The following is a 26,821-nucleotide window of genomic DNA, read 5'->3' as shown; positions in this document are numbered from 1 at the left end:
ATCCTAGATTTGATTTTCTGTATGCACCAATTTTTAGTTGAACAACAAAATGATAGGAAGGTTTTCTACTTCTGGCTGGGAGGGGGTAAAAATAAATCAAGCTTTCTCATCTTTATCACCATCCTATGGCTCCTGCTACACAAGGTGTCAGAAACCACCACAGTGCTCCCATATACGTGAGTGCCCCATCAACACACATCGTCTCAGCATGCACACAGAATGGCCAATTTGTACAAGTGTGGAGGACTGGCATGACAGAGCTCCTTGAGAATTGACTAGTAGCTTTTAGGATGGAGTAGGAGGGTGCAAAACTTACTTTAAAATATTTTTTATTCATAATTTTAAAAGAAGATCTCCCAACATTCTACTTTGACTTTAGTATGGTAGAGTTCCTCCTCAATGAGATTCTCAGTCCCGACCACATTATTAAGTCTAGGTCGTAATGCTACTAATTTGTTTAATTTGTGAAAATGTTGGTTCATTTAATGTGTAGCTTTCTTCAAAACACCAATTTGCTACTGTTTGTTTTGGTCACTGCAGCCATTAGATTGCTGTAACCTCAAAGGCAATTCTGCTAAAAGGAACTTCCTGTAACAGCTCATTAATACCACATCTTCCCTGCCCGCAGCCTGACTCAGCATAATTGGAATGGAGTCACACTGGGTATATGCCAGTGGGGCAGCAGGAGTAGTGATGACACCCTTAGGATACAGAGGGTGCAGTGGAGCCAAAGAAGGACACACCTTGGGGGTGGGGAAATGATTTACAGACATTCCTTTCCCTGGTGTATTCTCCCCAACTCTGTGCTGTGACCTCTGCGGATCTAGGAAGACCCAACAGTGTATCCTTTATAAAATTTGCTGTATCTGCTTTCAGTCTTCATAACTCCTGCTGTTTTCTCTGCTCTATCCTCTATTTTGTACAAACTCTGTGACATTTGTTGGAATATTGATTAAACTCAAGTGAGATTTTTATCCCTGTGGTCAAATTCTAATAGATGTGGGCTGATCTCTATTGGATAGGGAAGTAGATACCTATATTTTTCAATAATTTGGAGTCTTGAATCTTCGTTTAAAAAACTGAAAGCTGCATGAAGACTTAAGCTTTGTCTCAGGTGACCACAGGGTTTTCCCTTACACATGCTTGAACCCCTACTGCAATAAGCATTCTTTTTTAACTTCAGTATAATAGATCTAACTGGAATATAAAGAACATTCTTCCTGTAATTAATGAAGCATCCTGATCCCAAAACTGCCCTTTTCATTGGCCACTGATCAAAGGAAACTTTGAGGAACTCATTAAGCTTCAATCTTTTCCATCCAAACAGAAACATTCTACTTCTGAACAGGTTTAAAGGCAACTTAAAATAACATTATTGTTTAAAAAAGAGTAAATACCAACTGAAAATAAGGCTGCTCAGTGGACTTATTAGAAATTTCACTGTCTGGTTTGGTACAGGGCCACAGTACTGAGGGAGGCCCTGAGCTGGCTTCCTTACTTGTACAGAGATAGCTGAGTTTAGTTAGGATTGGTACAAATTACTTTAGTGTTTGTGGATTAGGAAAGTACAAATCAGCTTTGGTGGTGACTCCTGAGCGTCACCTCACTGGAAAGTGTAAATCAAAATTTATCGGCTGAGTAGAGAACAGAGTTTTCTGTGATGGCTTCACTGTTGAATAGGATTATTTACCTACAGAGGGATCTTTGGGTGCAATTCTCGATGGAAACCAGTGCCTGTGTAATCACCATGCACTTCCATGTGTTATAGACACTTTATGATACCAAGGCTAAGTGGCCATTCTTCATGTGGGAGCAAGTCGGTGCTGGCGTGCTATTTCACTGTTGTGGCTTCACAGGTTGGATTCATGGACACACGTTCCAGTATGTCCAGAGTATTGTGATTTTCCCTCCTTACCTCAAGGTTGCTAAGGTAAATTAGAAAGACACCTGAACCGCCTGCCAATGTTTAATGAGCACCACGTCTCGGAGACTTGGAATCTTTTTTGTAACACATTTAAGGGAATCCCACAAAGGTTTATGTATAACATTCAGGTAATTCTACCCTGTGTTCTATATTGACAGTGGTGCTAGCCAATGAGTGGAGACAGCTGTGCTTGTGCATGCCAATGGGCAACTTAATGCATACGAGTAGTGGAGGACTCCCACTGGCAAATACAAGATGGTAATGACAGCCAAGGGTGGAGGCAGGATATCAAGTATCACAGAGTTGTAAGAACATGTATATTCAACACAGCAGGTAAAAGTGTACACAGGGAACAAAGCGCCCCACATCTCATCAAAAAGCTGCAATCCAACAACCCACAGTGGTTTATAAAATCTGATATTAGCTCTCTGTTCATTGTTGCCTTAGGCTTTTGGTAGTGTTTTCCATACAGAGGGAAGTCTAGGGCTTCACAGTTCACCTAATACAATATTAGTTCAGAAATATGGCAGCAAGTCATAGCAGATGGTCAACTATTGATCGCACAGGACTTCTATAAAGGTCAGCCTTAAGTTCACTATTCAGGAGTAACAGCTTAATTATTTTCACTGTGTTTTCTGCCTTATATCCATACAATACTGGACTACTCAATGATGTGTTCATGTATTCTCATTTAAGCACTTTCTTTGCTTATATTTCATTGTCCTACTTAAGGGGTGCTTGGACAACATAGACTTCTGGAGGCTAGAAGATGTAGCAGAAAAATTTGGCAATTGAGTAATGATTTATTTTTCAATCAATGAGTAAAAAAAACTCAGAAGTAAGCAGCATTTTATCTGTATTTAGGTTAGGCAGCGAGAGAGTTAAAATGAGGCACATCTCTTCTTTTTACAGGAAACCTGTTGCAAAGAGCTTTGCTCTCATTACTTACTTCATGCAAGGAAACAACATGGGTAAATTACGAACCTTGAAACTAAACCATCCTACAATAAGTAACCAATTGCTCAGAACATCTGCCTATCAAACTTTGATTCTGACTGATTTTGACTTTGATTGTTAGAATGAACACATTTTAAAATTATTGTTGGCTAATGCCCTAACACAATGTTATGAACTGGAACTTGAATCTCTGGTTTGAGCTCGGGTTTCTAACTCCAGGACCACTGTGTGACAGCACTTCGAAGATTTATCTCCACACCTCAAATTGGAGAGTTGTAATGTTAAAGCTTGTAAGGACCTCTCCATTGAAAGCCAAACTAATGTATAGAAACAGCTTTTGTTAATATATATAAAAAAATAAATAAGCACTTGTAAAAGATCCTGCGGCAAAGTAGAAGTGGTACATATTTGATATTTAAGGAAGTTCTGTGGAAAAAATAACGGGGCATCAACAACTGGTTTAATTGGTGAAAGGACAATCATTAGTAACCTGCCTGTATTCATTTTGCATCTGTACAAGTTGGTTTGAAATGATAAACTGATCTCTACCTTCTTTGGCTTGTTGAACCTTCTAAAGCCACTGTAATCAACCAAGTGTATTTTGAACGTTTTGGGATGAAGACAGATCTACAAGACCTATAAGAATACAGAACCTGTGCATTTGTGATCTTTGGAATAAAACAAAGGCATTTTTGATGTAGTTCAAAACTTAGCTGTTATCTTGGACTGCTGGTTGAATATTTTGAACTGGTTTTACGGATCAGAATTGTAAGGTTCATGGGATCAAAAGCTTCAAGGGAATTTTTTTAGTAACTGTATTCATTGGATAGTAAAGCAACATGGACAAAAAAGAGCGAGGAACAAACATAAAAAAGACTGGAAAAAATTCTTGAATCTCATGGAATGATTTTGAATTTCAGAACTGCCTGAAACTCCCATCCTGTAACATGCAAATATTTTGATAAAGCTTTCAAAAAAATGTTATGAGATTCAAAGGAGATGAAAAAGAAGGAAAGATTTGGACATTACTTCTAGTATATCAGTAAAAGGAAATGTGTAATGAACAGAACACTTCCAAAATTAAAGATTTATCTGAGACTTTACAGGAAGGTACATGAACATCGTGACTGTACACAATCTTGTACTTTGGCAAGTCAGCATTTTTCCAGGCACTGAAAGAACAGCACAGTGATTTTGATTTGAAGCTCAAAAAGCAGCAGTAAAGACACATTTTTTCAAGTATGAAGAGGACGACTTGCACATCAAACAATAGTTGAAAAACTATTTGAAACCTACCTGGAAACTGACAAATAATTTGTTCCTCGGATGGACTAATTATCATCTTTAATATTACAGGAATCTGGTATTCACACCAAATTTGAATAACTAATTTATTTGGAGAGGGACAAGTTCTATGTTTCAGTCACCTATGGAAGCAGCTTTGGCATTTGAGGATAAAATGGTGTCCCGAGGCTTGGAAAAGCTTTTCCTTTGAATGAACATGCTGCCTGCGGTGAACATGAATTAAAAGTACAGGCTTAGTCCAAAGGACACCACTGCTATCTATGTACAATTGTTTATCCCTGTGTCTGAAATCGGTGAAACTTAATGAATTGCCTCCTACACTTTTTAAGCCATAGTCATTTGTGATTTTACTACTAGCTAATGAAGCATTCTGCAGGTCCCATGTTTTTTTTTGCTTGATTTCAAGCCTATTAAATATGAAGTTGCATCAACTAGTAGAGCTGCTGCCTCACAGTGCTAGAGACCTGGGTTCAATCCCGATCTTTGGTGCTGTCTATGTGGAGTTTGCATGTTCACACTGTGACTGTGTGGACTTCCTCCTGAGGCTCTGGTTTTCCCCCCACATCCCAAGGACATGTGGGTTGGTAGGTAAATTGGCCATTGTAAATTGTCCTCATGTGTAGATGAGTGGTATAATCTGAGGGGAATTGTTGGGAACAGAGAGAGAGCAAAAAAAAAAGATTCGTGTAAATGGGTGATTGATGGTTGGCATGGATTCAGTGGCCCAAAGGGCCTGTTTATGTGCTGCATCTCGCTCGATCACAGAATGTAAGAATCCCTCATCTAAACTGTCAGGAAATCCATCAAAGTATTGTTTCACTCGTCACATTCAGAGAACACATTTTATTCCCATAAGCACTGGAGAGGTACCGCCAATGTTGCAAAAGCCTCCAAATCCACTGGCAGGATAAGCAACCCAATATTGGTGTCCTCTCGAAAGCCAACAGCTTCAGCATTGAGGCTCTAATTGCATTCAGTCAGTTCTGATGGGCAGGCCATTTCATTCCCTTGCCAGAATCAGAATCAGAATCAGGTTTATTATCACTGGCATATGACGTGAAACTTGTTGTTTTGAGGCAGCAGTACAGTGCAAGACATAAAAATTACTATAAGTTACAAAAATAAATAGTGCAAAAGAGGAATAATGAGATAGGGTTCATGGGTTCATGAACCTTTCAAAATTCTGATGGCAGAGGGGAAGAAGCTGTTCCTAAAACATTGAGTGTGGGTCTTCAGGCTCCTGTATCTCCTTCCCGATGGTAGGAACAAGAGGCATGTTCCAGATGGTGAGGGTCCTTAATGATGGATGCCACCTACTTGAGGCACCACCTCTTGAAGATGTCCTCGATGGCGGGAAAGGTTGTGCCCATGAGGGAGTTGGCTGAGTCTATAACCCTCTGCAACCTCTTTTGATCCTGCACATTGGAGCCTCCATACCAGGTGGTGATGCAACCAGCAAGAATGCTCTCCACCGTACATCTGTAGAAATTTGTAAGAATCTTTGGTGACATACCAAATCTCCTCAAACTCCTAATGAAGTAGAGCCGCTGGTGTGCCTTCTTTGTGAATGCATCAATGTGTTGGGCCCAGGATAGATCCTCTCAGATGCTGATGCCCTAAAACTTGAAGCTACTCACCCTTTCCACTGCTGACCCCTCAAATAAAGATTGGTGTGTGTTGTCCCGACTTCCCCTTCCTGAAGTCCACAATCAACTCCTTGGTCTTGTTGACATTGAGTACCAGGTTGTTGTTGTGACAGTATCTTTAGGCTCCTCAATGTATACTCTTGAAAGTACCTTAATGCAGAGCTATGGACAGATAATCAAAGACAATAAATGAACATTTTTATGTTCAAAAAGCTGAAGCATTTTTGTCTGGTACTTTCTAATGTTGATGGAAGGTTTAAAATAAAGACCTCCCATGGATATGATTTAAGATTTCAGCACTTTTCCTCAAAAGACTTACTGAGGTCATTGTTCACAAAGGAAGCTCTTTTAATTTCTGAACTGAGAATTGTAACGTCCATAAGAGGTGATGAATTTTTATCTTTTATGAAGTGTATTCACAAAGCAGATTTTAAAAGGGGTCGTGTTTCATTGTGGTTACACCATGATGTCTACAGTTAAATACAAACAGATCTTGTAATAAACACACATAAGTAATATTAAAATCGACCAAAGATGCAAAGGTTCAAGCTATAATTCTGGTTGTGGTCGCAGAATTAACCGATTAATCAGTACATCATGCACAGGAAGCTAGCTCTGAATTATTTAGTGTAAACCATCGTGTGGAAGCTGAAGAAGTTAACACTGGGTCCAGACAGTTAAATCTCATTGTAGTCGTGCAAGGAATGGCTCGGGCTTTTTCCAATGGAGTTAGATGAGGGTCTGACATGGTTACGAACTGTGAGATCTTAACAAACCGATAAATGCCCCCGCTCCCAGTGCCTGTCCCGGTGTGAGTTTCAGTTCTTCGGATCATACCCATCTGAATGGAAAACTACTGCACATCACGTGCAGATTGTGTTCAATCCCAAAGTTTTGCATTATTCCTATTCACACCAACGAGCCTTGTAAGGGTGAAAACGTTCATTCTACCACGTAAAAGTAAAGATATTAGTATACTGCTATTAATTGGTGACGATGTAATCACTTGTATGTAGTACTCTGCTGGGCTAACTACCTCCCCACATGTTAAATTTTCACCTGAAGCATATGCTTTGCGTTGCATGCGCTTCTGATCATGTGAGTTGCGGGTTTTACAACATTGATTTAAAACCGAGTAATTAGATTCTGGTTTTGCACAGATCTACAGTTAACTCTGTACGAACCTAACATCCTTTCAGTGCCTGAGGGTATGGCGGGAGGAGTGAGGTAGTGGAGAAAGAGGTTGACTTCGTTAAAGCAGAAATAATACATTATCAAATGAGCCACAAAAACAAACGGCCTTCAATATGGAGATAATAATCAGAAAGAAAAAAATCCAGAAAGTTTACCCAATGAATGCGACAGAAGAAGAAGTGAGCGTCAAACAATAGATTTTTTTTCTGTGTGGACTTTATACCGAGTGCTCTACTCCGTCCCAGGTTTTTACAACAGCCGTCATGTGGGGGGATGCTGTCCTAGCCCGGAATAGCGTAAGGGGAGGGAGAGGGGGTTTAGAAACTCCTGGACACGCTGTTTCTAGGCTCCCCCCTGTCGATGTCTCTCAGCAGCCAACCAATCAGTGTAGTCCGTCTCAGTAACCAAACTGGCCAGTCACTCCACCGGGAAACACCCGCCTACTCATCTGGGTTTGATTGGCGGAGGGGAGAGTCGTCTACGGGTGATTGACGCACGAGCCCTGGTAACAATTGGTCATCTGTAGAGATTGACATCCAGTCTCGGCAGCTGACTGATTGAGATTCGTGTCACTCTAGTATGGAAGGCGGGGCCGAGGCCGCCCTTTCCGCTGCCGGGGCTGGGCTGCGTGCGCGGACGCGGCGATGGGGTCGCCCCGGGTTTGATGGTTTGACAGGTGCCCGACGCCAGGCAGCTCCTTTCCCAAAAAGCATGTTCGCTAAAAGCAAAGGTTCGGCGGTGCCCTCGGACGGGCAAGCTCGAGAAAAGTAAGTTTAATTTTTGTTATTCAGAATATACGAAATTTCTCAGCGTTTATAGGCTCCCCGGGGCCGGGCAGCGGCCGCTGCAAATCCCGGGGATTAAATTGCTTTTCATTATTATTATTATTATTATTTGTTTTTGACTCGCACGCTGTGCGTTTCCGCTTCTTTGAAGAAACTGAATGAAACATTGTGTCCGGCGGGTCTGGCTGGGTGCAGCGTCGCTCGATGACAACCCCCCCAGATCCTCACTTGCTCTCTCCCTCTCCCTCTCGCTCCGCATTCCCGCTGTAATAAATAGATAGCCTTGTAACCGGCTCCTTTGTGTCTCCTTCGCCTGCAGGTTGGCTCTGTACGTGTACGAATATCTGCTTCATGTCGGGGCACAGAAATCTGCACAGACCTTCCTCTCAGAGGTAACTGCATGTCTCCATCACTCCGCTTTAGCCTTTGTTTCTCAGGCGGACAATCTCGCCTCCATTTTGAATTGTGTTAACCTTTTGCCATTTATTGTGGCTACAAAACAAAAAAAAATTCTATTCAACTGACTAGTTTTGAATGCTGTCTTCCCTCGTCAACAACCCCTCTCCCCGTTTTTCTTCTGGACTTAGTCTGAGGTTTTTTTTTGCTTTTGGTTTGCAGATACGATGGGAGAAAAATATTACATTAGGAGAACCTCCTGGGTTTTTACACTCCTGGTGGTGGTAAGTAGATAATTTTGAGTGTCCCACATTGGGCTTGTGCAGAGTTCCCATCATTGCTCCCAGTCATAAATATATTCTATGATACCTTGATTCTGTGGCTTCTCTTGTAACTTTTAGGCAACATTATAACAAACGATAATGTAGAATCAACACAAAGGGTTATAGTAGCAACAGGCATCTCTTGATAAAATCATAAGTTTTGGAGCTAATTAAATATTAAATTGTTTACAGTTTATTGTGTTTTGTTTTAAATCATAGTGTGCAGGATTTGTTTACTATTTGTGCCATGCAGCTATGTTAATAATTGAAATTTGCAAAATTTTGTCAATTTCAGTGATTAAAAATTTCATTTGTGTAGCTGCTTTCCCAGTTTCTTTACCGTGTATTGTTTATAAACTATTGTATTATTGTTGGTTTCAGGATTTTAGGGCACTGTACTTGTGTTGTGTGGGTTTAATTTTCTCTTAAAATTGTGTTATTCTATCTTGTTACTTAAAGAGAATCAAAGAAAAGTATATGCATTTAGGTGGGTTATAATAACTGGTAGGTAATATAATTGTTTCACTGGTTATTGAGACCTTGGAAATTGCATGAGGCATGGGGGGGGGGGAGGAGAAAGACAGGATGTGTTGGGGGTGGTGGTGGAGGGAGGAAGTATCTTCCAATTTTTCTCCCTCATTTTGCCTATTGCTGAGATGTAATTCCACAGGTGTTAGCAGTTGTCTGACATCTCATCCAAGTTGTCATTGAATATCTTTGGATGTGTTCTTGATTGGGTTTTTGTCCATTGTTCATCCACATAACGGTTATTATATTGAATGGAAGTATTAACCACCTTTGTTCTCCACCGCTCCCCCCCCCCCCCCCCCCCCAACCCCCAGCTGCTGCCAGTTCAGCTCTGTACAGATTGGTGAATCAGACCTGGCTCAATTCCTCATCAGGATGACTTTATTGGGATTAGTTTTGCCTGTTGGGTATTTAGATGGATAGAGCAAGATGTTGGAGGCCCCTCTACTTTGAGGGCAGTGGCGTGAGCAAGAAGTATTGGATTTTCCTTTGGCTGTATGACGTGTTTAGTGTTGTTAGAAACATGCATTTGAAGTGAACTAGAAGTTGCATAGCAGACACAGGAGAGATGTCTGTACAAAGGAATGTGTATATTGTCTTTTGAGTATACGGACTTTTGAAGTGGAGTAATTTGGTTGCATGTGATTGTCTATAGCAGCCTGTGTAGATTGCCATAGTGTTAGTGTCAAACATTTACTGATTCATATACTTTTACATGTAAACATACAAATTTTGGGCAAGCTTAGTCAGCCCATGAGTCAGTTTGCTCGTATCTCCATCATTCACGGCGGGCACATTTTCGTGTCTCATTGGGAAGTGTATTCTTTTGCTTGGTACCTCCATGTAATGCCAGTGTTCGTGACTACGTTGGAAATGAAAATTGGAATCCATTTCTAGGGGTGTGATTTTTCGGTACTGAATGTCATGCAGTGCAAGTTTAAATCATGCTTCATCATTTCCTTTGTCAATTACAAATGAGTTGGAATGCTATAATATGTTCCTTGCGAATGTCGATACAAGAATAGTTATTCTGTAATGTAGGAAAATGTACAATTTTAATTTTGCTATATCTTTGCAACATTTGATCAACTATTTGGCTTAATTTTTTGGGAGAGTCTGTGATACACATATTTCCCATCCAGTTCTAGGTACTCAGCAGGATGTTCCTTGTTTATGTTAATAAATCTAAGTTCACCAGTGGGACAAAGATTGTGAATCATGATGACTGTAATTCGGTGGTTACTTTCTAGTTCATCTCCAGTGGCAGTGAGGAAGTGTGCTTTTTAACTTTGCTATTGATTAGTCCTTTTCTGGTTTGAGAAAAATTGACTTATGATTTTATAGTTCTGTGAGCAGACACCAAGTGCTTGGAGCTACTTGTATTTCTAGATAGAACTTTTTAAAACTCTCTTGACTTCATTTGGTCTGAAAATGTGTCTTCTACGTAACCAATAACAGAAGCGTATTTTACTTGTATCCTAAAGGCTTTGGTGAAAAGGCCAATGTTTTTGGTTACTATTTCAAAGTCTATTACCAGCCCACCTACCTATGCAAATGTGACAGTGGTGCAAGGGGATGCATGTTCATTCTCAAACAACTTCCCCTGCTGTGTTTGTGATATTGCCTACATTGTTATGGAGAGGAGTTGAGTGAAGGTAGTAAGCTGTGTCATTTAAAAGTATAGGCTTGGGAGTAAGTTGTCCAAAAGAGCAGTGTTTAATATAATAGTGAAGAGCTATTGTTTGTTTCGTACTGATCACAAAAATTCCAGGTTCAATCTGTGACTCTGCTAATCTCTGCTTGGGTGGTGGGGTACTACAAATGTCCTTAGTAACCCTCAGGCTAGGGAGGTTAAGAACCAACTTGAGGTACTGATTGCTGCCTATTGACTTGTGTTCAAAGGGTGTGTTGTGTTTGTATGTTTGTCTTTTTTTAATGCAATTATTTGGTCATCTGTTGTAAAATTTCCTTGTACACCACAGTGTTTAAATTTTGTTTCTGTGAAGTGCTTTGAGATATTTTGGAATCTTAAAAGTGCAATCTGTAATGGTGAATGATAGGCGATATTGTTATTGTCAAGAAAGTATCAACTGGAATAGAAAAGGTTATGGTTGCACTACAGCTGTAGGACTGAGACATGACTATGAAGTGACAAAAACCACATTCTGGCTAAACCTCAAGTAGCACTTCAAGAACTGTAATACTTGGAATGGTTTCCCAACTTTGAGGCAAAAGATGGAGTTATTCAAGGTGCAGTCAGATGGGAGAGTTCATGGATTAAACTGAAAGGGGCAAATGGATCGCTGTTTATCTGAGAGTCTGTGTTTGCAAATTGGGTAAAGACTTGAGAATTCTAGTGGTAAAGCTGGAAGCTACAGTTTGGATCTTTTGACAGGCTGCTGGTGGGTGCAGCAACATACCTTGAAAAGAATTGTTGCTTTTGAGAGTGAATTTGAGATTGTGATGTTAAGTTGAGATAATTAAGTTAAGATTGAGATAGACAAGTTAAGAGCAGGATGATTAACCTGTGATGTGGATGTAGTAGAAGTTGTAGAGATGTTGGTGGAAAACTAATTATATGAAATAATGACAAACTATATGAAATAATGACAAACTAGTTTGCAAATTTGCAGGTTCAGTTAGGTAAATGTTTCAGTAGAGCACCTGCAAGTACAGGCCCAGGGTGGAACCAGGGGATTTGTGAATGTGCAGCACACAACACGAATGGAACTGATAGAAGCCTCGAAGTAGACTAAGAACTTCGTGGGTTGGAATTATAACTCTTCCCTCACAGTTGGTATTTGCAGTCAAGTACCATGAGCATTAATGTTACTCAGCATAGATAACACAGCACTTTTTTACTCTTCAAATACTTCTTTTTAAAAAAAAGTATAAATTGAGTTGATTATGAATTTGCTGCTCTTTAATTCTATGAATTCATTGACCTGAAATTGTAATGGATCTTGGGGATTCAATGCTTGTATGTTCCTTGTTTTTATCATTAAGAACTGTATTATTTACTTGAGTGCAGCATTTTAGAATGTGAAATTGCTAACAATCTTTTTCTTTTTTCTATCAGTGTATTTTGGGACCTTTACTGTGCAGCTCCTGAAAGGCGAGACACATGTGAACATTCGAGTGAAGCAAAAGCCTTTCATGATTATGTGAGTTAAAGTTCTTTTGGATAAATTTTTTTTGTCAACAATCACGGTTGTCAAGTTGTGTGTTCCTTTATGGAGTAGTGTGTTGATGCTTGTTCACAGATCCTAAACTTTTCAGGAGGAGAAATTTCATCAACATAAATCCATGTGAATTGCAGATTCTGGTAGAAAGAATGAAAATAATTGATTTTTCTGGCCTTTATATTCTTGGGTTGACTTGCAAGAGTATCAGTTTGGATGATTTGCAGCAAGCCTTGATGACTCTGCTTTAAAACGTGAAGCAAGTGTAAATCATTGTTTCTTAAAAAAAAGAGTGGCATTAAGTCTGTTATCATGGCTTCTGGTAGACCTTTATTAAAGTAAATACATTTTGTTGTAAGGACATTTGAGATCTTGAGTTTGTAATTCTCTGTAAAAAGCTTGAAATGTGGTCAGGATAAACAAGGTTATTTGCCTTTTGGTCACTGTCCTGTCTGCCTACTGGTACATGTAATGATTTTCAGCAGGTGCCTGGAGGACCTTAATGCAGTGAGAGTCCAGGATCAATCTGCTTTGAATCTGAGCTCTGCTGCTGAAGCTTTCAGAATTGTACATTGGAGATTGTTCTGCATAATTTAAGAACACGCTATTAGAAGTATGTTCAAGACCGAACGCAAATCATTTTTATGTAGATGGGAAGTGTTCTTAAAATGGGCTTGATTGGTAGAAAAATAAACTTTGTTGGTTAACGACTAAGATTTACCATGAAGGTTTTTTGAAATATTGGGACATTATTTATTGAGCGAGACTTGTATTGGGGAGAAATTGTTTTTTTTTCCTTGGTAAGTGGCAATTTTTATGAGTTTGACTGGTTGATGACGCACACTCTGCACTGTTAACACTTTGGCACTGGGGTGCCATGATTAAGTATGCTGGTGATGGTGAATGATATTACAAACTGCTTTCTCAATATAAAACTTGTGCTGGAAGAACAAGCAGCCTTTTTATGGGAATATTTTGGAAAATGTTATCACGTTCGTGTATACAAAGGAGAGTCAGTGGATGTTGTTTACTTGGATTTTCAGAAGGCCTTTGACAAGGTGCCGCACATGAGGCTGCAAAACAAGATGGGAGCCCATGATATTACAGGAAAGGTACTAGCATGAATGGAAGATTGGCTGACTGGCAGAGGGCAAAGGATGGGAATAAAGGGGGCCTTTTCTGGTTGGCTGCCAGTGACTGTGTTCCACAGGGGTCAGTGTTGGGTCCACTACTTTTCACATTATATGTTAATGATCTAGATGATTGAATTAATGGGTTTGTGGCCAAGTTTGCAGATAATACAAAGATAGGTGGAGCAGCAGGTAGTGTTGAGAAAGCAGAGAGTCTGCAGAAGGACTTGGACAGGTTGGGAGAATGGGGAAAGAAGTGGTAGATGGAATACAGCATAGGGAAGTGTATGGTCGTGCACTTTGAAAAAAGGAATAAAAGTGTAGATTATTTTCTAAACAGGGAGAGAATTTAGAAATCGGAGGTGCAAAGGGACTTGAGGGTCCGAGTGCAGGATTCCCTAAAGGTGAACTTGCAGGTTGAGTCGATAGTAAGGAAGGCAAATGCAATGTTAGCATTCATTTAAGAGGACTAGAGTATAAAAGCATGAAATTAATGCTGAGGCTTTATAAGGTGTTGGTCAGACCACTTGGAGTGTTGTGAGCAGTTTTGGGCCCCATATCTGAGGAAGTATGTGCTGGTTTGGAGAGGGTCCAGAGGAGGTTTACGAGAATGATCCCGGGGATGAAAGGGTTAACGTGAGGGATGTTTGGCTCTGGGTCTGGACTTGCTGGAGTTTAGAAGGATGAGGTGGGATCTCATTGAAACCTACCGAATATTGAAAGGCCTGGATACAGTGGACATGGAGAGCATGTTTCCAGTAGTGGGAGAGTCTCGGACCAGAGGGCACAGCCTCCGAATAAAAAGACATCCCATTAGAGCAGATGAGGAGGAACTTCTTTAGCCAGAGAGTGGTAAATCTGTGGAATTCATTGCCACAGATGGCTGTGGAATCCAAGTCATTGGGTATATTTAAATTAAATTTTTTAAAAAACTTTATTTACAGCGTAGTAACAGGCCCTTCTGGCCCAACAAGTCCATGCCGCCCATTGTAAACCCAAATTAACCTACCCATACGCCTTTGCAATGTGGGAGGAAACCGGAGCACCCGGAGGAAACCCACGCAGACATGGGAGAACGTACAAACTCCTTGCAGACAGCAGGAGTCGAACCCTGATTGCTAGCACTGTAATAGCGTCGCGCTAACCGCTACGCTACCGTGGAGGTTGATAGGTTCTTGATTAGTAAGGGCATCAAAGGTTATGGGGAGAAGGCAGGAGACTGAGGTTGAGAGGGAAAAATAAATCAGCCGTGATCGAATGGTGGAGTAGACTCAATGGGCCGAACGGCCTAATTCTGCTCCTATGTCTTGTGGCATGTATAAGGCTGTTTCAAGAATTTGTTTGTATAAATGCTTTTATCTTAAATTAAAAAAAAATTTGGTCTAAACTGTGCTTAAATGCAGACAAGTTTTAAAATATGGAAGAAGCTATGTGAAGCTCTGAATGTGTGGGATGCCTGCCAACAGATGTTATGTGACGCTCTTTAATACTGCTTTTGCTCCTTGGTGTGCTTAGTAGTGTAACCATGACTGTTGATATGTCAGTGGTTCAGCTGAGTTAAGCTCTGTCATTTACTTGCTAATGGGATATGAAGTAGATTCAGTGTGCCTGAGCAAGAGCTGTACCTTCCCAGCATGACTACGCTAGAGACTAGAAAATTTATAACCCTGGCACAAGGTTTTATGTGTTGGCCAGGTGACAACAACCTGTTTATGATTAACTGCACTGCAGGTGGAATTGTGTGGTTGGAACCAGGCTAAAGTGACCAGTTGAGTAACAATAGTTTACCAGATTTGTAGGAAAAGGTGTTGAAGTCCGCGTGCTGTAAAATTTTGCATTACCACCATGTTCTGCAACTGTATTAAGAAGAAATACATAAGTGACATTGCAAATTATGCACTTTTCTATCATATGTAACCTGTTCAAACACCATTAGTGAAACACTAACTTTGTATTCCTCGTGCTTTACTGATATAAATTTACATGGGAGATGACTGTAGGACAGTATATTTAGAGCCTTCATTGTTGAAGTTACTTCTGTAGATCTCAACACTGCTACAAAATTAAGTTGGTTCCATATCCATTTTGCTGTAATTATTAAATAATTTATAAAGGATATAATGGAAACGGCTTTCTGTGATGTAAGAGCATTTGAGGTGTCTGATTTGAACAAGTGTTGATAATTACAGTCAAAGTCTCAGTTTTGAACAGGGGAAAGGCACTGGGCTCAAAGAATCTTGTCTGATTCCTGTCAGCCCACTAACTGTGTATTACATCTCAGGATATTCAGAACTGCTTGATGTCAGCTTCACTTCTCTTGGTGAGTTAGCTGATCCTCTACAAGATGGGTGGTCTTAATGGCAAAATTTCTTTAGAATGCATTTTTAGGAAAAGGGGTAAAAAAAAAAATGGCTGAACCTCCTGATTCCCATTGCTCTGCAAGGATGTGCTGATGAGCATAGGAAATGTACAAAACTCATGAAGATTGGGGCTACCCCTGCAACCCTTGACTGTTATAGGGGTGCGGGGGGGGGCGGGGGGAAGAAGTGAGGGGATTTAATATCCTATAAATTGGCTCCATCCAAAGTTGGACTTGCAGGTAAAACAAACATTTGGTCAGAATTTGAAGATGTTCAGTTCAAACTTTTCCTGATGCTTAAGTTTTTAATATAATCAAAAGGTTTGTGTGGTGATGTACAAATCTTACTGGGTTTACTCCGGATTGAGATGACAGTTAATACAAGTTGTAAAAATCATTTCCTGATTTCATGATTACTGCTGGAATTTGAGCTTTTGGTGAGAATGGTTGTAAGCTCGGCTAAGGCAGGAACACTCACTGAGTTGGTACCCACAGCAGATGGCATTCCATGAATTTTGGTATGAATATTATTCAGTTCTTTTGCCTGTGATTTTTGTAGAAAAGTTTGACATCCTTGTCCATGTAGATTCTTAAAATCCTTCAATTCTAATGAAAGTCAATGAGAAACCAGAGCCCTAAATTCTGTTTTGTATGAAATAATTGATGGGCGAATGATAGACCCAAGAAAATGCTGCCTTCTAATGAGTGTGTTTATGGATTGTAGCAGGATTGCAATTAATATGAGAAGCACTGTGCTTCTGGAAATGCTTGTGTAAGTATGCTCAAAGGATCTAGAAATTTGCTTTCTGTATTCCATTTGGGTAAATTGCACCATATAATATCAACTTCTACAGTTGAATAGTTCAAAATCACTGCTTGCCATGAAAACACTTGCGCTCTGTGATTGCCAGTTTTGTGCATTTAGACCTCATTATGTCACCATCCTTACAGTTAAAATTGGGTTACGTAAGTAGATTTCATAATTAGAACCAACAAATTCCTTTGTGCGAATTTCCAGTGGGTTGTACACATTCTCAAGCCCTCAATTAGATCCAAGTTTAGCTTTAGTTAAAAGTGTTCAACAGAAGCCAATACCTTAACCAAGTGCTAACTCTTGAGTGTGTCAGTGAATGTTTGGCTGAGGGGCAGCAGCAGCAAAGAGTGTTTTAACTTTTAAGAATGTTGTCCGGTAAGGTTCGTTTGATAATGGTTAGGCATAAGAACCTGTTTTGTTTTTGTTTCCAGACTAGGAACATGAAATCAATTATCCTAATTGCTGCAGAGATTACCTGAGTGAGACTTGAATTTGAGATCTTCCAGTAACAGTACTTTACAGGATGATGTGCTTTACCTAATAAGAATCAGAGGATGTGTGGTTAGCTGTAGTTTATTACCACTTTGTCATGTCAGCTGCAGTTGTATGCACTTGTTCCGTGGTTTAGAAAGAGACAGCTATTTGTGATGTATACAATGTCACTTTCTTGAATAACTGTTATGGGCAACTAGCAGTTAGGATTGGGTTTATTAAAATCATTTAATTAGTACATGTCAATCCTTGCTACCAACCTAAAAGCCTTTGACCTAAGCTGGCATGTAGCTACCTTACCAGGATATATTCACAAAATCTGAGATGGCAAGTGTCTGCAACACTTGCGACAGTGGTTGAGCCTGGCAGTTGTCGAAGTGCAATCATTCTGCAAGAGGTTGAGGTGAACAACAGGACTTTGGTAACACCACCTCAAGAGTTGGTGATGACAAATCAACATGTTCTTGATGTCTCTGCTGAGGTTGGCTAAGTCAGGATAAATTGGCTTTCTGCTCTCCGCGTATGAATCACTCAGTTCCACACCAATGCTGCTACATACCATTTAAGGATCAGTTGTTCATCTTCGAACTTTCTGTAAGTATGTTGCTGTAATTGTCATTGTGGGTGCAGCTTGGTGTAGTACATACTGTAACATAGACCAACCAAACCATTACTTGTGTATAATTGAAAGTTTGAATTTCTGAGGTTTGAGCTTCATTTTGATGAAGTTTGTTTAATCCTGATGACTAGCAATGAGTCAATTAGTTGCTGTGATTTAGAATTGCAATAAGTTTTGGCTGGACTGTGACATTCAGATGTGCTGGGTGACTGCCAAGTTGGCTTTGCATTGTTTTGAATTATTGGACTTAGTTCAATAAAATTTTCTTTGAAAACTAGTGAAAATGATGGACTAGTTAGCTTGGATATAACTCATCTTCATTATGCAGTAATGGGCAATGTTACCAAAATGTTCTGCAAGAACACTTAAGTTTTCCAGTGTGCTGCAGTGTTTGGTTTTAAAAAAGAAATACCATGCAGAATGACCAGGAGGGAATTTTGATTAGAATATACATATTTACAAAAAAAAATTATGGCATTTGATAGAACAAGCAACAGTAATCAATCTAAGCAGAAGCTTCCACACGATTTGAACCTGGGGCCTTGCATCTCAAAGGTTCTTTCTGATCATTGCTCAGTTCCACAAAGGACAGCAGCTCTTAAATACCATGGGTAAGTGGATTTTCTCCCCTTTTTTGTGTGCCTTAACAGACATCATTGGTAGCCTGTGGAAGATATCCCAGCTGATCTGATGCAACATCTATGTGTAGTTTCTAGTGAAGACCATTGAAGTTCTTTTCCACTTGTTTTTTTCTCTGAGAACCATCTTTGTTATCCAATTATCACCCTGGCTGGGTTCAGCAATCTTAGCCCCACTGTGGAAATTGTATGTGGGCTTTCTATTCAGCACTTCACAGCCAGTGAAGTACATTAGAATGTTTTAATGTCTCAGGCAATGCTGTACAAATGCAGGGCATTATGACTCAACACAATGTGACTTGCTCATTTATTATCTGCAGTACTGGGGGAGCTTCAGAATCTGCTTTCAAAAAGAGACTTTTCTGACTGTTTAAAAATTTGTAAATGTGGGGAGCAGATTGGGTAAGTGTGCAGAATTTACTGAATCTGTATGACAAGGGTAAAGCACTGTATTAGATCCTTGAGTTATGGGAGAAACTGGGAGCAAATGTAGAGGAATCATCCATTTAAGTTCCTTAACTCAGTATTCTAAAGTAGTGTGCATTCATGGCTGAACAGCATTTGTTAAACATCCAGGTTAATCCTACAAATGCATATAATTTTAAAAACAAAAATGCATTTATCAATTGAAAGCACTAGCCAGTGAAAATGTAAGTGGATTATAATTAGGAAGAATCGGGTCAGGTTAAGATGTTTTATCCTTGGGGGATGGAGAGAGATTCCTGCAGGCTTGTTCATATTTGAATACTGACTCTAAGTTACAATGGAGTGTCAGAAGTAGTCTGTGTATTACTAATGAGACTACATCATCTGACATCTGTACTAGGGTTGTACTTATTTGAAAGACTGGTCAAATCCCATATTTGATCATCAATCTGATTGCTAAATTCAACTAAGATGTTGTGAGGAAAGTGGGTAAAATGGGATTTACTTGAGTTAGGCATTGAACCAGATATTCTACTTCACATGGGCCTTAGTGGCTGGTGCATGTGAAGATCTCCTGCAATATCTCAGAAGCATAAAACAATAGGAGCAAGAGGAGGCTGTTTGGCTCTGAGCCTGCCCTGTCAATTCATTACGGTCATAGCAGCTCCTCTATCTTAATATTATTTTCCTACTTTCCCCCTTTACCTTTTAAATACCTTTTTACATCTAGGTATCTATCTATCTACGTCTTATTTGCTTGGTCTCCACTTCCTTCTGTTGGTGGAGAATTCTTCCTGTTCACTACTCTCTGGGTGAATAAATATCTCCATTTTTGTCATAAATGTCTTAACACTATATCCTGAGAACATAAGACGCTCCAACCAGGGGAAACATCCTCCCTGCATGTAGTCTTTCAAGCCTGTAAGAATTTTGTAAATCTCTCAATGTATGATAGTGTTGCTGGCTCATGAATCACTTCCTCTATAACAAGTATATCTTTTTATAGGTGAGGAGACCAAAACTGTTCAGTGCTCAAGGTGCAGTCTCACCAAGGATCTGTATAATTGTAGCAAGACATCCTTGTGCCTATACTCAAACTGTCTTGCAATGAAGGTCAATGTTTCAGGCACCGGTCTGCATTATTTCTCAATCTATCACTATTTAAATAATGCTCTTCCTTTGTTTTACCCACCAAAGTGAATAACTTCACATACATCCACATTATGCTACATTTGTTGTGTATTTGTCCACTCACTGAACTTGTCTAAATTGCCTTGAAATCTCTTTGCACCTTCTTCGTGACTCACAGTGACAACTTGGTGTTGTCATTGACAGGCTTAAAAATATTACAATAATTTCCCACAATCATTGATATATATTGTGAATGGATGAGGCCCAAGCATTGATCCCTGTGCTATCTCAAGTTGTCATGTGCTATTGCAACAAAGACCCATTTATTCCTTGCTGCTTGCCCATCAGTCAGTTTTCAATCCATGACAATATATTTCTTCAATCCCATGTGCTTTAATTTTCCACATTAACCTCTTGTGTTGGACTCTTTCAAAGGCCTTCTGAAAATTCAAATATAGCATATCTACTGGTTCTTCCATATCCCACCAGTTACATCCTCAAAAATCTCTGGTAGATCTGTCAAAGAGCATTTCCTTTCATAAATCTGTAAACTTTGTCTCATTCCTTTGTAATTATCTAAGTATCTTGTTAGCACATCCTTCATAATAATCTAGCATTTTCCCTCCTACTGGTAGGTTAACTGATCTTTGTTTCCTGTTTTCTCTCTCCCTCTACTTCTTAAATCATGGGGTTACATTTGCCATCCTCTGTAGGAACTTCTACATAATGTAGAACTTGGAAAATAGTAACCAATGCATACACTATTTCCCTGGCTCTCTATTCTTATTTTGGGATTCAGATTATCAGGCCTAGAAATTTCTCCAGAACAATTTTTTTTTTGTTTACTAATAGCAATTTCCTTTAATTTCTTTTCAGTTTAGAACCTTGGTTATCTAGCATTTCTGGGAAGTTGTGTCCCCATCTGTTAAGGCAACTGAAGTCTTTAATTTCTTTGCCATTTCTTTCTTAATATAAATTAAGGAACTACCTTTGTTGTCTTATTAAAAAAAGATTTCACAGTCCACTTTTATGCTCCTTCTAAGTTTACTCTTGTACTTTTTTTTTTGCTGTCTTAATCTTTGACCAATTTTTGCTGAATTCTAAACTATTCCTAATCCTTAGGTTTGCTACTTTCTCTGACAACTTTATATGACTCCTTTTTTTTGATTTAATACTACTCTTTTATAAGTTGTGGTTGGGTTCCTTTCCTTTTCAGATGTAGAACTGTCATAGTCCCTGCATTTGGTTCTTAAATGCTAGTCATTTCCTATCCACTGTCATACATTTCAGTGAATCTTCCTAATGTATCATAGTCTACTCACTGTTCATGCACTTGTAGGTTTGTGTAAAATTAAAGAAGCTAGTTTTGGATTGAACTATTTCACCTTCCACCTTAATGAACAATTTTATCTTCCCTAAAGGACTCGGCACAAAAGATTATTGACTAACCACTTTGCACAGTACACAAACTGGAGCAGCTTGTTGGCTGCTCAACTAAGGAACAACTGATCTAAAATACAATCCACTTCACAATCTGCAAATTTATTGCCTGTGCCATTATTGCTAATATAGTTTGACTAGTCTATATTTGTGATTTCCTGTCTCTAATTTCCTAGTCTCTAATTTCCTGTTTGTTGTCCCCTATATTATTGTTTGGATGCCAAGTGACAACTCCCACCAATGCTTACTGCCCCTTGGTGCTGCTTAGCCCTACCCAGACTGATTCTACGCCTTGATTTTTGAGTGAATATTCTTTCTCATAACTTGATTTTGATGCTTTCCTGGCAATGCCACTCAACTCTCCTTTTCCTTGGTGTCCACTGAAATCAACACTGGCCTGGCTAATCCATTGCTGATGCTGGTTTGAGCTAAGCACCTAAGAACACTTGTGCTGTGACCCAGTAATGAATCAACATTTTCAGAAGAGGTTTTAAAGGCGTTAATGATAAGAAAACAAGGGATTAAAAAGGCTTGCGTGAAACCAAGTGACAAGAATTGTTTCTAAACTAGATGGTTAAAGTAAATGCTGTATTTTGGCAACAAAAATTTTGACTCCCACGATTTTCAAAGTTGACCATTGATCAACTCAGTGGCCAATTGTGCAGGTGTTGAAGTGGCATAAAAAAATCACTTAGGTTGATAAGTGGAAGTAAGTATCAGATTTTCAGGGTTTGAAAGAAACTTGTCTTGAAGTCTTTCTGCAAGGAACTTGATTGAACCTTGAGGTGTCATTCTGCATGAATTGTGGATAAATTGATACAATTGTGTGAAGGACATGAAGTTTTTAGTGTTTTGAAAGGAAATTTTTTGAATAGTAGGTTGTTGACGGCACATAGGCTGACTTGGTATAACTCTCTGCCCAATATTTTAATGCCGCTAATGTTGAAAATACCCATGTTCTAAACTTTGGGGTATTTTTAAATTTGTGGAATAATAATCCTCCGCTGTCGTCCCCTCTCTTCCTGTTGCCACTTGGTCCTGCTGGTGCTAAGAGCTTTGATATTGTTGGAAGTGGCTGGCATGAAATTGAGCTGTGGCGGTTCTGCCTTTTAATTTCCAGGATGTGAGTGTCTCTTCACAATGGTATACAATGGTAGGTTAATTGCACACTGTTAATTGCCCTTTGTGTGCAGATGAATGACAGAAATCTGGGGTGGGGGCACAGAATAAAATGGGATTAGTGCAAATGGATGCTTAATGGTTGACATGGATTTGCTGGGACAGAAAGCCTGTTTCCATGTTGTATGGCTGACTTGAGTAATGGCAAAAATTGCACTTATGAGTCTTGTGTAAAGGACTACAGTTGCTCTTGCATGGCTAATGTGGAACCCATTTTATGGCTTGCATGAATCAGTGAGGTGATGGCTTCATTAACCTGACAGTGGCAGAGGGGTAGAACATTTCTCCTTGTGATTCAGTTGGATTTTCACTGTTCACTTGAACTAATTAAACGTGTGATAAATCCTTAATTGAAGGTCTCATCTGAAGGATGCTACCCTGACATACTTTTTCAGTATTGCACTGATGGTCACTCTTGATTATAAACTAAAGGCCAGCATGTGGCCTGAATCCACAAGTTTGTAATCCAGAATTTAGAATATAAAGCAGATGAAAATCAAAAAATAACTGCAGATGCTGGAAATCTGAAACAAACAGAAAATGCTGGGGAAGAGCTCAGCAGATCAGACAGCATCTGTGGAAAGAAACTTAATCTTTCAGGTTGAAAACCCTTCATCAGAACTGACCACCTGAATTTTCCCAGCATTTTCTGTTTGAAGCAGAATGTCAGGCAGATGCCCTGTTACACAATTTCCCACATGCCATTGCTGGTATGCTTTACAACTGATTTAATCTGGTAAAACCAAATCTGTTTGAATCATTTCCTGGTAATTAAGAATTATATACTTGCAGACCAGACCTTTTACGATTGAACTTAAAGGTATTTCCTCTTTTTCTATCCTTGAATTTTTAAGAAGGGATATTGGAATCCTTTTGCACAACGACTTCCAGTTGCATCACCTAGGTGGCCATTCTTTGCATCTGTCATCCCAGACTGAGTGTGTCAGCAGGCTTATTTACATGTATAACATTTTGTGGGAGGCCGATCCTGACCTCCGCTCGCCTGATTCTGTGCTTGTGTGCATTTTCCAACGTGGGTAGTGATTGAGAATGGGTACCCTTGCTGATGGTTTCAAATGTTAGATCAGAGGTGCTGAAGCCTCCAGTTGTGGTCCAACAGGCACCCTGATGAGATCAAACAGTGTAATTTGCAAAATAATAGGTGGACTAGAGACCTCACTTGTTTTGAAACCAGATTGACACATACAAATATATATGTCAAAAAGTATGTGTATTACTAAAATTAAAGTTTAAAAAAAAATGGATACTGTGTGTTCTTGCTTTTGGCATAAAATCTATGAAAACCATGAAATTTGGTATTGGGTACATCCATGTGATCCTGCCTGTGAGATTGCAAAATCCCACACTCTACCTTTTCTCTCTGTCAAGCAGCTACTTGGTCTGTTTTTCTTAAATCTTTATTCACCCAATGAAGTTTCACTGGAAGGAACATCAAAAATAGGAACTCTGAAACAGAAGAATGAAAAAAACACGTCACGTGAAGGATAAAATAAAAAAAATTAATTCCTTAAAACTGGTGCCCCAAAGCTGTATCTTAGTAGCCAAGTGCAAGCTAATTGAATAGTTCACAAACAGATGGAGCATTTGACACAAGTAAGTGAGTAACATTTAAAGAGCAGCGTGCAGTTCAATTCTGCTATGTCAGTTTAAATAAAACTTACAGAAAGCTTGATTTGAGGATTTTTATGGAACCTATAAATCTGCTTCCTCCTTCACCATAAAATTACATAAATTTAACTACTGGGATTTAATAGAAATTCAACACGCGTTCAGCTGTGCCCATAATTTCATGTTGTCTGGGTGCACAATATATTAACACCCCTCATGGTCAGGTTGAAATTCTCATGTCCTATACAGATTGCTGAGTGGTTCTTGAATTAATCCATTGGCTTTTAGATGTAAGGCTGTAATGTACAAGATTCAGAGTCCAATGCAGTGTCAACAACCAATGGTTTTTCAGCCGCCCTCCTTCACAAATGTGGATTAGTTATGTGCCAGTGTTTAGAGATGAACCCTGGCAGTGATACTTGTGTTTACTAGTTCATTCTCTTGGTTTACCCAAGCAATAGCTGATGTTTCACAGAGTATATAAATTAATTTATCAAAAAATTCCTGGCTGTGGAAGTTACAGCAAAATGTTTGCTGCATTTAAATTATATTCTTTTTCAATCCATTGTACAACAAATAGTAATAGAAAATTTGAAATGACACATCAAATTTTTGGTTTGGAGGTAGCACATAGTGTAAATACTGAGTGTTTGAACATGTTCAACAGCTGTAACTGGTTGAAGAGACACTGGCCACAGCTTGATTTTATTTTTCTGTTCACTACCCCCACAACCCCCAGTGGCTTAAGATATTGCTAACAGAGCAGGAGCAACACCCATTTCTCCATATGAACAACCTTCTCCACCACTGCTGCCACCATCCTGAGTTGAAATGAGTGTTTGTTTTGAGTAGCAGCAGCAGAGCTGTGCATAGCTGTTGCACAGTGTGAGCTGCCTTTTGTTTGTAGAATGTTGCTCATTGTGACATGGCCACGTGTAATAGAGGCCAGCATTCAGATCTGTCTTTGTGTTAGTATGGAGACAGCTATTGCTGGCTAAGTTGCACTTTGAGGTGTCTGACCTTCGCTGGGGAGCTGGGTGGGATCAGGAGCCTATTTCTTTTAGGGTAAAAAGCCTAGTTACAGATTTGTAGCTTATGGTGGTGTTTGGGCCTCTGTCCAGATTCTTTCCACAGTCTCTGTTTCTGAAGGACAAAAGGAAGACAAAAGAAGGAGATTTGCAATTCGTATCGGAGGCTGCAGTATGACTTGCTTTGTGAACCACGAAAGAGAAAGCTCTAGTTATTTGGGCTTTTCTATTCAAACGGGGCATCTGTCCCTTGTGTGCTCTTGATGGAACATCGTAAACTCTATCTGTGCTTTCTGAAGTGGTGTTGTATCTGGATTTATTTGTTTTTTTTTGAGGTTAGAATGTTGGGGGAGGATTGGCAAGCATGACCCTGCTGAAGATTGCTGGAAATCCCAGCATTAAATTCTGCACAGTGGGGTGATGGTGGGGGAGGTTGGTGAAGAACAGGATTGTCAAGTCACTTTCCACTACCATTTTCAGTATTTACTGAAATTGGGTTTGTTTTTGCATCTCTAAAGTAAAGAAGAGTGTAGCCTTAGCAAGAACCAGCTGTAGTTGATCCTTTTGTTTTTTTTTGCTGGATGCTAAATAACCTGTCTTTTATATTAGGATAATTAAGTGCTACATAGCTCAATATCGAAGTGTAGATTGGTTTACTGCTAAAGTTTACTATGTTTTCACAATTCTGATGTAAAACATTCTGTGGTTTGGTCTGTGTTTGCTGCTGAAAACTGAATTTAGATTATCCAGGTGGAGCCTAAACAAGTGTTTGCAGACTGTTGACCATAGAAGGGATAGTGGCTGATTTCTGACTTTGTCAAATATGCTCTTTTGTTCAGAGGTCACTGGATGATGAGCGGGAGGAGGAATTTTGGCTGATTTTGCAGCTCCCCACCCTAAACCACAGAGGTCGGTTGGCACACCCCTGCTCTCTCCCCAGCTAAGATCAGCTAATTTCTCAGACTGATCGCATAACTTACTAATTTGTATGCCTCCATTTTAAAAAAAATTAAATGCTTAGTGGGATGCAGAAGCTGAGCTTGTAGAAAACTAACAAAAATTACAACGACTCAATCTTCCCCCATGTCAGAGCAAGTCTAAAAATATTGCTGACTTTTAAAACAAGGGGATGAATTGCATATTATACCATGAATACTGTAAAATTATGTAGATGCTTTACTACTGAGTTTTTTTTTAACTAGTTCTCAAAGCTGGAACCTAACTTGTTTCTGCCCCAACCCACCCCCCAAAAAAAAGCTGTACCAGGTGCCAAGGAATTATTTTGCCTTGATGCCTAGTTTGTAGTAAATGTGAATTCATTACTTCAAAAGCTCTTCGTCAGACCCTAACCTAACTGTTCTAAGTAGCTAATTGCTGGCTGCGCATGCTGTTTACATGACTGTACGATGTTTCTCCTTGGTTTTTTTGCAAGTTACTTCCTCTTTTCCATTCTTTATGGAAATGATCTACAGCAGCATTGGTGTTATCAGGCAGACTGTGTCTGTTGAGGTTTTACTTCAGCACGAACTTTATCACCTCAGTTAAGTACAGAAATGGTTCATTTCTATTCCTTTTATACCCAAATTATAACTTGGAACACAAGTCTCAAATATGAACATTGTATATTGATGTGTGGCCAGTCATATACTAATTAGCATCTTAACTATTTCCTGAATGATGGTGACAAAATTTTATC

At 39.4% G+C, this 26,821-nt stretch overlaps 1 protein-coding gene across 12 annotated transcripts in view; it reads left to right on the top strand.

The window, feature by feature from the left end:
• Positions 1–7,570: 7,570 nt before the first annotated feature.
• Positions 7,571–26,821, top strand: part of LOC127568124 (single-stranded DNA-binding protein 3) — a 139,714-nt gene continuing 120,463 nt past the window's right edge. For 9 of the 12 annotated variants that reach the window (XM_052011468.1, XM_052011466.1, XM_052011467.1 and 6 more), the window contains exons 1-4: positions 7,627–7,793; positions 8,131–8,203; positions 8,430–8,491; positions 12,138–12,222. In XM_052011468.1, the coding sequence (XP_051867428.1) occupies positions 7,738–7,793; positions 8,131–8,203; positions 8,430–8,491; positions 12,138–12,222 (276 nt within the window). In that variant the 5' untranslated portion in view covers positions 7,627–7,737. Of the gene's footprint in view, positions 7,794–8,130; positions 8,204–8,429; positions 8,492–12,137; positions 12,223–26,821 lie in introns of all 12 variants that reach the window. The other 3 variants (XM_052011462.1, XM_052011463.1, XM_052011456.1) reach the window with 2 other exon arrangements.

The sequence above is a fragment of the Pristis pectinata genome, chromosome 3, assembly GCF_009764475.1.
Source record: "Pristis pectinata isolate sPriPec2 chromosome 3, sPriPec2.1.pri, whole genome shotgun sequence".
NCBI lineage: Eukaryota > Metazoa > Chordata > Chondrichthyes > Rhinopristiformes > Pristidae > Pristis > Pristis pectinata.
The sequence above is the reverse complement of the archived record's forward strand: the minus strand, read 5'-3'. Positions and strand labels throughout refer to the sequence as shown.